The 12,354-nt window shown below is 35.5% G+C and overlaps 1 protein-coding gene across 43 annotated transcripts in view; it reads right to left on the bottom strand.

Moving 5' to 3' along the window:
- The window catches only part of LOC127971886 (NACHT, LRR and PYD domains-containing protein 12-like), a 280,835-nt gene that overhangs the window by 235,288 nt on the left and 33,193 nt on the right, over positions 1–12,354 (bottom strand). For 33 of the 43 annotated variants that reach the window (XM_052575176.1, XM_052575177.1, XM_052575179.1 and 30 more), the window contains one exon: positions 6,690–6,718. The exons of 9 other annotated variants lie outside the window; for them this stretch is intronic. In XM_052575176.1, the coding sequence (XP_052431136.1) occupies positions 6,690–6,718 (29 nt within the window). Of the gene's footprint in view, positions 1–4,265; positions 6,160–6,539; positions 6,719–12,354 lie in introns of those variants that run through there. One more of the 43 variants, XM_052575222.1, reaches the window with a different exon arrangement.

The following is a 12,354-nucleotide window of genomic DNA, read 5'->3' as shown; positions in this document are numbered from 1 at the left end:
AAAAATTCTTTACAATAGCATTGTTATATAGAAAAGGAAAAGGAAATATGGGCACAAAGATGAAAATAAGTCCATTGTCAGAATGTGTAACTCTTATGTGTTGTCCTCTGTCTATACAATATAAGTTTTCCAACTAAAGATTCATGAGATGAACCTTTGAGCTATTTCAGAGAAATGGTTTATCATTGGTTTATCTTCTACATTCTCTTCATTAGTCAAGATTCACTTGCACAATTCATGCCAAATTTATAAAAAGTCTACTAATAATGTGTAAAAAAAAGAAAAAAAGAAATGTGCTTGGCATCTAATGACAACTAGATGAACCATTTTGCATTTAATGACTTATACGATGAACCAAAGACTAGATGTTTTGAGCGGTAAGACTATTGCACAGAAAACTATATAATACGTTTTGAGCGACATGACATTAGCAACTGATAATGTAGGAAACCACAGATAAATGTGCGTAATCAATTGCATGAATGTACAAAAGCAATCGCAACTTGTCCAGAAGAATGAGAAACTGGTTTTATGATGTGTATAAATGACTAGATGATGTGGAGGTTGTACAAGTAGTTTTGGGAATTTCATTTCCGATTTGAAAAAAATGCACCAAAGTGATTGAGAAAAACTGTAATAAGGGGGTTATTATAGAAATCCCCTGGACCTCACTAATGGCTAAGGCCATGGCTCTACAGTCAGTTATTTTGACCACAGGGCTTGGTTTTTGCTCTGATATGCATTATCAGCTGTTCGACATTTTCTTAAGACGTGTGTGCCTTTCCAAATCATAGCCATTCAATGGAATTTGCCAAAGGTTATCTTTACTCAAAGTGTAGTAACATATACAAGCAATATGAATGCTCCTGAGCTAAATTTCAACTGTACTGTGCCATATAGAGATATGAATACTTATGCAATGGAATCATATATATATATATATATATATATATATATATATATATATATATATATATATATATATATATATATATTGTAATGGTGAGGAATCACACAAAAAGAGGGTTTCAATAAATAGTTCAATAATAGTTTATTGAGAGGTGACGTGTGCTGATGATCCGCCTCTCTCTTTCCTCCGTGTCCTCAGGTGCTGGGTGTCTGTGTCGAGCTCACGTGCTGGGGTTGGCCGGTCACACACTGCTTTCTAGAAGACAAGTATATCAGCGACATTAGCGTGGAGTCTTGTGGAGATGTGTCTCACCAGTGTGTGTCATGCGGTGGCTTTTGTAGCAGGACTCTGATGAGCTTCAGCTGTGGACGGCCATATATATATATATTTTTTTAAATATGCAAATATGTTAAAAAAACATATTTTTTTGCTTTACTACTATGGTGTATGGCGTGTAGATGGATATGAAGGGGTATTATATACACCATTATCTACAGTGTCTTGCGAAAGACAGTATATAAGAAGATGCGATGATAAATGAGCTATATGATTTGTCTTATGAAGCATGTTGTTCAGCTGTGTTTTGATATTCTTTTATTTTTAGTGCCTTTGGGAATGTCATTATTAAAAAATAAAATGAATGAATGAATGAATGAATGAATGAATGAATGAATGAAATAGAAAAGACAATTGTTAAATGTTATTTTTTTTTTATCAGTAACCAGCGCGAGTAACCAGCTACTCTGTTCAGCTTTTCCGCGTCTTGTGTTTGGATGCTTTAATGTTTAAATAGACAAGTGGTATGGCTTAAAAACAAGTGAAAACGATAAGCTTTCGTAATGCCATGCAGCAGTGGCGGTCAACTGTCCTGATCGTAGACTGGTCTCAGCAGCCAGTCATTTGAGATCGTTGATGGCCCCCCTCAGCCGTGGGCCCTATAATCGTCACCACCTTTCACCCCACTGGCGACGGCCCTGAGTGCAATATTCAGGCAAAGAAACACAGACAACAGAACAACAGACAGCAGAATGGAGCTATTAGAGATTAAGGTTGTCTATGTAGGATATCTATGCAATGAATAGTTTTAGGTTGAGGTCGATTTGTGAAAACTTTCACAATAGCATTTTATCGCGTGGCTGTGTTTCTCTTTGCTGTGCCCCCCGTTTGTTTTATTTATTTATTTTTTTTTTAATCTAATATTGTCATATGTTTGCTGTTTCCAATTTATTAGGTAAATGAACATACATATATATGCATTATTTATATATATATACTGTATATATATATATATATATATATATATATATATATATATATATATTAGTGGTGGGCCGTTATCGGCGTTAACGTGTTGCGTTAACGCGAGACTCTTATCGGACGATAAAAAAAATATCGCCGTTAATCTATTCTCATAGTTGGATTGGGAGCTGGGGTACTACGCAAGCTATGATGACTTTCACCTTGATATTTTATATTACCGACTGGCCGAGGCCAGCCTAAAAAGATGTTCAGGACAGTTGACGGGCCACTGCTGCGCATCGTCACCAAAGCTTATCTTTTTCACATATTTTAAAGCCTTACCGCTTGTCGATTTAAACATTAAAGCATCCAAACACAAGACGCGGAAAAGCTGAACAGAGTAGCTGGTGACTCGCGCGCTGTGTTCGGTGCGGAGAGAGAGAGAGAGAGAGAGCCGCATATCACGGACAGCGACACTGAACCGAGCTCTCTTCTGCAAAGTTCTCCTCGAAGTCCCTCCTGCAGCTGAACGAACAAATACAAATCGCAGTTTGAACAAACAAAAAGATGTGAAAGAGCCCAATTCAGTACTCGCGGTGTTCTGGTGTTTAGGGCTCACGCAGAGAAAGGCGTCTCAAAACACTTGAACATCGAATTTGCTTATTTTTGCTCTTGTGCCGACAAATACATACAAAATATGTCAAAATATCCACCTTGGAAATTATGCTCGAAAAAACTGTCCGTTATTTCTTAAGTGAAAGTAAACAGTTCAGGAAAAAAATGGGATGTGTATTATATTGGATGCGTTCATCGTCTCTTAAAGTGGCCGCGCCTACTTTAGCGACTGGCTGCTGTAATGTTAATCCAAGAAAATGAAAGAAAATCACTCACTGCTCTTGACAGAATTACTTTGTAGTTTTAACAGTCAAAACAGGCGTAAGGTTGTTTGCACCTTGTGCAATGTGGAATTAGTTTACAGCTTTTCCAAGCACTTTGTGATGCATTTTGGAAACAGGAAATGAACCCTTTTCTAATGCACCACCTAGCTTGATAAACCCCTTCTCAAAGACTTACTGTTTGTCAATTTTATTCTGAATATTCTGAATGCCTTCGGCAGAATTCGAATGAGCCATTTTAATCTAGATTAATTTCAAGATCACAGTGAGATTAATGTAGATTAAAAAAATTAATCTATGCCCACCACTAATATATATATATATATATATATATATATATATATATATATATATATATATATACACACACACACACACACGTGTACACTTTGTTTGACAAAGTTTTGGTTGTTGTGCCTTTGCTTGTGTACTTGGCTTCAATATTCTGATTGGCAAAGTTTCACAGTTTAGCTTTTGTCAGTTTACCCTTTCTTGATCCCTTAACTATTCTGATCTTTAAAATTACATTGCTGTTCTGATCTGTGAAAACTTCACAGTTGAGTTTTGGTCAGCGGACCCTTCCCAGGGTCACTAACATCACTTTCCGGATCTGTGAAAACTTTTACAGCTCAGTACATGTCAACTGAACCTTCCCTGGGTCACTATTTGATGATAACCGCATATTTGGATTAAAACGAAATCGTCAAAAAAGACAATTTATAGGGGCATTTACTATAAACATCATTTATTTTCAACCTTGGGCATACATGACTTTCTTGCAAAAGTGAATCTAGCAGCCTGTGTGTAATGCACTCGGCAGCACGATGTCTCTCTTGTTCTCTCGAACAGTACAAAGAGGAACACGTTGCGCGTGTTTTGCTTGCTCGAGAGTTTCTGCATTATATGAGTGGCTTCTGGAATATAAATCGCAGGATGTTTCAGATAAAAACAAATACCAAAAACGCGACTTCTATTTGTGAAAAATATCGCGGGAGATTTATAACGACTGATTCCTTTCATTATTACAGCAAGGTGCGTTATTACAGTAATAAGGCGATTTAATGTAGCAGCTCTAATGCTATTAATTTACAGGTGATGAAAAAACAAAACAAAAACAAAAAAGTCACAAAACATGTAAAATACATTTTAATGGGCATAATTAATTGTGAAAATAACTAAAGGATATTCAGTCAAAACACAAATTATTCAGAGACCAGATATAATTTTGTATATTTTTTATTATTTTTTAGACCACGTCTGCATGGACCTGGATGACAGCATGCCCAGGAGACAACAGGCATTTATTAAGGCTAAGGTTTGCCTGACTAAAAATTTATAGATGTGTAAATATTGTCATACTAACAGCCGTCTGAATATTTATTTTGGTTGATTGTAATTCATTACATACCTTTCTATCAAAGTTATCTTACAATATCAAGATTCATTTGTTCTTACACAGTTTAACTCTTGAGTTCTTGTCATATTTTATTACCATCTTCTAAACTATAGAGATTAAACTGTGATAATGTGTAATGTTAAAAGTGTGTTTTGAATAAATTTTGGTTTGACTGTTTAATAAATGAAGTTAACCAGCTAACATTATACATACTCTTTTGGTTTCTCAGCCCAATATTACAAAAATTTACAAATGCAATAAAAATATTGGTATCTGTACTCTGTATCAGCAAGTACCAGAAATATAAGTATCGGGCGAGTACTGGAAAAGCGGTATCGGTGCATCCCTAATAATAACACAATGGACAGTAATTCTTTATAGTGACACGTATGATGTGATTTCTCAGGTGACGTCCCAGAACAAACCAGACAGAAGTCGTCTTGAGTATTTGTTGTTTGTGAACACAGTACATTGTTACAAACATTGTATGTTTGTATTAGAGAAAATATTTGATGTTCTTTGCTGTAGAATTTGTTCATGGTGGTTTGGATAATTAATAACCAGGAATTGTAACATAGAAGCATGTCTTATTTCTAAGAATTTCACAGTTCACTTTCTTCTGTTGTTGCTGTGTAAAAATACTGAAATATGTTCATTCTTTGTTAACTCCGGTCAAACTTTCAGACAGTATAATTTTACTCTGGAGCATTTTACCATTTAATATATAGGTCAAGAGTTTGTCCTAAAGGAAAGTGAAAGTAAACTAGTTTTGTGAGAAGAAACTAAAGGTTTGTTCTATTAAATGAAATGAAGCTCACATTTTCAGTCCTTTGTTTTGTATTTATGAATTTAAACAAAATCCTGAAATAAAAATAATTATTCTAATACTCATTACAGCTTTTTTTTTCAATATTTTACCAAATGTTAGAGCTTGTATTAGATCTAATACACAGAGTTAAATTATTAAATTTTTAGTCAATTATAAATGTCTTAATAGAAAGAGGAAATGTACAAGCAATACGTTTCTAGTTTTGAATGTCACAATACACAATTATGATGATCTATATTAAATTATGCCTGAGAAACATTGATTTTCCTTGGTTTTCGGTAGTGTATAAACATGATCTATTTTCTTAATGTCCTTTATATTAAAATCCATCACACTCCATTCCTAATGCGTTGTTTTGTAAATGTATTATTTCTCAGTAAATTGTGTATCATTTTGTTGTAAATTTATCATCTTATCAAAATCTCACTCGTTGTTAATGATGGTGAATGAGGAACATTATTCAGAGACACTGAATTGTTGATCATTAGAAAAACAGACTTTTTAAAACATTTAAGAACTTTGTCAGATTGTAAAATCACACTGAAAGTCATAACCTCTCCATAAAATAAGTAATTATGTGTCAACACAGCCGTTAGTAAATGACTGTGTGCAGGAGGAAGAAGCAAAAAAAAAATTAATACAAAAAGTGAAGATTTAAGTGGAAATTCTAATAATCATCATAGCAAAAATATGTGAATAATAATTATTTTACACTGAAATCATTACAGTAATGATTTAATGATGCCGTGTGTCTCTGTGTCTTCGGTCTCTGTGATCCATGTGTCTCTGAATCTGTGTGTCCACATGGATTTCATGCGGGCCAGATGTGGGCCGGATCTGGGCCAACACTATGTTGCTGTCTGGGGCTGATGTCTCAATACTGAGAGTCCTACAATAAAACACACACACAGACATACAATATGAGTCTGAGACATTACTGCGGTCATATCACATCAGAAGATCCAGCTCAGAAAAACACAGTGTATTCATATTACAGCTAGAGACATGAATGAGCAACTGATCATAGATTAATAACAGTGTATGATCAACAACTCTCTCTTTATCACTTACACACAGACACACTGGAAGAGATGAAGATATGTTCATAGATCAGTTACATTACAGAATTAAACTTTTATAATAAACAGTTTGAAATGCAGAAACTAAAGTGAAGCTGAATTATTATCTTATATTCTCATGTTACACACATTTTACTGAACTTTAAAAATGTAAATAATAATAATAATAAAAAAAAAAAAATCAACTCACAATAGTCTAATGTCTTCAGTTTATGAAGCGGATCATCCCTCAGATCAGAGAGCAACTTCACATCAGAGTCTTCTAGTTCATTCACAGACAGATTCAGGTATCTCAGGTGTGAGGGGTTTGATCTCAGAGCTGAAGACAGAGCAGCACAACCTTCATCTGTGACACCACAATTACTCAACCTGTAGAGAACAATGACACACTCTTCACTCTCTCACATCACATCAGATCAGATCAACAGTGAATCAATTACTACAGTATTGTAAAACTGCTCACACACAATAATCACTTTACACACAAATCCAGAGGAGGAGCTGGGGAGGTGGAGGGATGCTGGAAGAACTGTTGCAGGGACGGTGCACTGACTGCTGCTTATATAGTCTCATAATGATGACTGACAGAACTGGATTATTAGCCTCCTCCTGAACCAACGTCTGGACCTTTGTTAATATTTATCATTCTTCCCTTCCATGCACTGAATAATAATGTGTTCAGCTGTTTCCATCACTCCACTATAACAGCAGTGAGCTTATGATGAGTTGTGTTTACCCATCAGAAACAGTAATGCATCATTAAAGGGTTAATTCACCCAAAAATCTAAATTATGTCATTAATGACTCACCCTCATGTCGTTCCAAACCCGTGATACCTCCGTTTATCTTCGGAACACAGTTTAAGATATTTTAGATTTAGTCCGAGAGCTCTCAGTCCCTCCATTGAAGCTGTGTGTACGGTATACTGTCCATGTCCAGAAAGGTAAGAAAAACATCATCAAAGTAGTCCATGTGACATCAGAGGGTCAGTTAGAATATTTTGAAGCATCGAAAATACATTTTGGTTCAAAAATAGCAAAAACTATGACTTTATTCAGCATTGTCTTCTCTTCCGTGTCTGTTGTGAGAGAGAGTTCAAAACAAAGCAGTTTGTGATATCCGGTTCGCGAATGAATCATTCGATGTAACCGGATCTTTTTGAACCAGTTCACCAAAACGAACTGAATCGTTTTAAACGGTTCGCGTCTCCAATAAGCTTTAATCCACAAATGGCTTAAGCTGTTAACTTTTTTAATGTGGCTGACACTCCCTCTGAGCTCAAACAAACCAATATCCCAAACCAATATTTCTGTCAGACGCGTCTGATTCGAGAACCGAGGAGCTGGTGATACTGTGCATGTCTGAACCGAACTGATTCTTTCTGTGCTAATGTTATGAGCTCGGGTAAACTGAAGGCTTGAATCAAGGGCAATCATCAGCAATAACGCCATTACGTCTATCACAAAGGAACTGCTGAATCGTTTTCTTCAACCGGTTTATTGAATCGAACTGTCAGAAAGAACTACTGGTGATCCGAACACCGATGCAACCGGTTCTTGACTTGAGAACGAGTCAATCATTCATTCGTTATTTGGCTCGGCTCTGTGTTAATCTTCAATTTCTCTTGCTCTCTTTGCTATTTTTGGACCAAAATGTATTTTCGATGCTTCAAAATATTCTAACTGACCCTCTGATGTCACATGGACTACTTTGATGATGTTTTTCTTACCTTTCTGGACATGGACAGTATACCGTACACACAGCTTCAATGGAGGGACTGAGAGCTCTCGCACTAAATCTAAAATATCTTAAACTGTGTTCTGAAGATAAACGGAGGTGTCACAGGTTTGGAACAACATGAGGGTTATTAATGAGATAATTTTCCTTTTTGGGTGAACTAACCCTTTAAGATCAGAATGTCTCAATCTGGATATTAACACCTCCTCTTTCCTAAATCTCCATATATTATCAGCACTTCATTCACAGATGGTTTAATAAAATTCACACTGAAGCACTAAAAACAAGCTTTCGACTGAAATATTGATTGCTATATTTATGAGTTATTGAATTTTAATATTTTTACTTAACCTGTTGTCATGATTCAACTCCTCCTATAATTTTTAATTTCACTAATTAAGAAAAACAGAGTGAAAGTGTGAAAGACATGCACTCTTAAAAATAAAGGAGCTTAAAAGGTTCTTCACAGAACAATTTTGGTTCCACAAAGAACCATTCAGTCAAAAGCTCTTTGAAGAACAATCTTTTTCTGACCTTTTCATAATCTGTTATTGTCTTCAAATGTTAAAGGTTCTTTATGAAACCATTTAGACAGGAAAAAAAGGTTCTTCTATGGTATCATGAAGCACCTTTATTTTTAAGAGAGTATGACACATTTACAGGATGCATTGAGGAGGACCCCAAACTATACTCAGGGGCCAAGTGATGCTTATGGTCCATGATATTGGTACAGATTTTGTGTAATAAACAACGCATGACTGTATATTTCAAGTTGGAAAAGACATTTAGCTCCCACTTTAAGTGAACCTTCATTCCCAGGTCATCTACAAGATGGATTAAAATGCTGATAAAGTCAAGAAAAGATGAGACATGAACATGTCAGTATGATTAAAAAGTTAAAATGTAAAATAAATAATTTAAATAAAACACATAAAACATGTTTATTCTGTGGCACCTAAAAAAATCATTTGGCACCTAAGTTTTTTTCTTATAGGAGCCAATGGCTCCTTACTCGATTCAATCAATATCCTTACTCGATTTTTTTGTTTGGAGCCCTGTTGAGGACCATTCCTGGGCATTTGGGGAAACACTGATCCACATTTTTCTGACATATTATAGACCAAACAACTAACCGATTAATTGAGAAAATAACACAGATTAATCGACTATGAAAATAATCCAAAATCCCTAATCATTATGTACAAGTGCATTGCATTGGAACCCCTGGATGTAAACCTCCCTCTCTATTCCTCTTTAAAAAAAAATTGTTCTCTCTGTTTTGTCATTAAGTAAACTTTATAGATGTCAAACTTGTTATTCCTTCTTGAGTCTCTTTAGCAAGAACATAGATTAATGTATGAATTGAATAGTGATTGTGTGACCTATATGAGGGAACAACCAGTGATACCCTTGGTAGTAATATCAAATGATAGCCTATAGCGATGTCATCAGGACAGTGTTGTAATCGAGACCAGCTCATTCGAGTCCGAGTCCAGATCGAGTCCAGAGAGGGTTGAGTCCGAGTCAAGACCGAATTCAGAAAGGGTCGAGTCCGAGTCAAGACCGAGACAAGGCCTAAAGAAATCTTCAAGAGTATGTAAAATGTTTGGTGGAAACAATAAAGGGTAAAAGGGCCACATAGTATGTGGTGTAAAGGTAATTTTATTAGAATTATGAATTGTTACTTGTCAGTATTAAGTGCTCGTTTCACATAACATCGTTGTACCACTATCCACATCCATATAACCTTTCTAGTACACATAACATTACTGTACGACCCTATATTGTAATTCTACATAACACTTCTAGTACAAGTAACATTACTGTACCACTATACCTGTAAATGTTCAACTGTAACAGCTTTTACATAACTTTTAACCTTGAAGCTTAACTAATGACTGCTAATATCCTTACAATGTCTTGGATTATGTGCACTTTAGATGTTGTGAAGATTACAGATGGGCATAATTCCTTTTTTTTTTTTTTTTCATAATTCCTTTTTGCAGAGGAAGCGGGGACTGACAAAAGTTACCATTTCATCACTTTGTGTAACAGCAATGGATAATCTAATGCTAATTTCACTGGATGGTGCGTTTTAATGCAGGGTAAAATACACACTAGTCGTTTTTTTTTAGTTACGGAGGGCATACACACAAGAGCCGACTGACTGTCCAGGAACATTTCATGCAAAAGTGTGTATGTGCCAGGGGAAGAGAGCTGGATGAAATGCCATATAAGTTCAATGCCTTCTGTCAGACATTTTTTTGGGGGGGGAGATGTTTAGTGTTGAGACAGTCAGTCTGTGTCTGTATTCGTTATATAATTTAATTAAACGATATTTGGTTTATTCTATGACCATTTTGTCCTACTTTGTAAAAATTACACAGTTGAGAGAAATAATGTAGCAATGTTGCTTTCTGGAAAGCGGGATCACTACAAGCGGATGGCAGGAGGGTAACTTAGCGTAAAATAGAAGTGAGTGGGCGGTTCAAGGTGTGGGAGAGAAACTGGCGGGAGCCGGACTAAAAACTATAAAAGACTTCTGCGCTGCGGCCAAACTAAGCATTAGCTGATGTGTAAAATGTATGCATATACAATAAATTATGAGTTCTTAATCTTACCTTTCTTTATGCTTTCGCTTCACATGTCGATGAAAATTGGAAGTTGTTCCCTTTGCTTCGGTGATTGATGTACCACAGAATTTGCATAACCCAGAATGTTTCTTTTTTAGAGTCTTACTGCATACGAACTCTTTGTGGTTCTTATATGCAAACTGAATAATGCTTGATGTAACAGACATTTAAAAAAAAAATTCCAGCTGCCTCTGCACTAACATTACGCTAACGTCTCACGTCACAAGAAAATCAACAGTCATTGAATGTGTCAATCATACATCAATTTAAAGAAACATTAACACACAGTAATAATCATGAAATATTTTGATTGGGACTCGAGTGGACTCGGGCATAAGTCCGATTCCTAATATGTTCAAGTCAGAGTCAATACCAAGTCAAAATGCATACGAGTCCATGACAAGACCGAGACCATTAAAATACGGTCTCGAGACCGAGTCCAAGACCGAGTCAGAGTCTCGAGTACTGAACACTGCATCAGGATACACATACACCAGTAGGCAGTGGCCCACCTTACCGTGACCACGATGTGGTCACCAAGAATTTATAGTTTACCCACCTCTTTTTTTACCACTACACCTCTGGTGGATAGGGAGCGGTTTCGGACACAGCACTGGTTCCCATCAGTGACACTATAAAGGTTGCTCTCATCCACACACACATTGCTTAATCAGAGTTTATAACAATGCAACAATTCATGTGTAAAATGTCTCTGTGTGTCTGATAAAGGTTCTCATTCTCTTAACATACACTGTAAAAAATTCCTGTAGAAATTAAAGTAACTTACTGGCAGCAGTTTGCCAGTAACTTACTGTAAATTATACTTACAGTAAAAATACTGTATTCGTATTAACAGTACTTTTTAACTTGCTGTAAATGTAGTTACAGTATAATATATTTTTACTGTAAAACAATGTTAAGTTCTATTCTCCATTGATATATTTTAATAAAATAAAAATATTACTTTGTGAAATTTACTTCAACTTGTTGACTTTTACTATTTATTGTAAAATTGTAACAATTATTGTATTTTAACAGGTCTCGGTGGTAAAAACTATATATATAAAAGACTGTTTATATATAAAGAAAAAGACTGTTTAACTTCTTTTATTGATTTAATTGTTCAATTCTACTTTGATGATGTTTTTCTTACCTTTCTGGACATGGACAGTAGACCGTACACACAGCTTTAATGGAGGGACTGAGAGCTCTCGGACTAAATCTAAAATATCTTAAACTGTGTTCAGAAGATAAACGGAGGTCTCACGGGTTTGAAACAACATGAGGGTAAGTTATTAATGACATAATTTTCCTTTTTGGGTGAACTAACCCTTTAAGATCTGAATGTCTCAATCTGGATATTAACACCTACTCTTTCCTAAATCTCCATAAATTATCCAGAACTTCATTCACAGATGGTTTAATAAAATGCACACTGAAGCACTAAAAACACTCTTTCGACTGAAATATTGATTGCTGGCTCATAATGTAAGGACTGGAGTGTTTCATTCTAGGATGTCATTTATTCTTGTTTTTGACTTTGTGAAGTTGTTGTCAAGGCTGATCTTTTCTTGTTTTCTTTGTGAATATTTTATATAGTATAATTGGGAGTTTTAGGGAGTGTGTGTGTGTGTG

The sequence above is a fragment of the Carassius gibelio genome, chromosome B14 (genome assembly GCF_023724105.1).
Source record: "Carassius gibelio isolate Cgi1373 ecotype wild population from Czech Republic chromosome B14, carGib1.2-hapl.c, whole genome shotgun sequence".
In the NCBI taxonomy this organism is placed as follows: Eukaryota; Metazoa; Chordata; class Actinopteri; order Cypriniformes; family Cyprinidae; genus Carassius; species Carassius gibelio.
The sequence above is the reverse complement of the archived record's forward strand: the minus strand, read 5'-3'. Positions and strand labels throughout refer to the sequence as shown.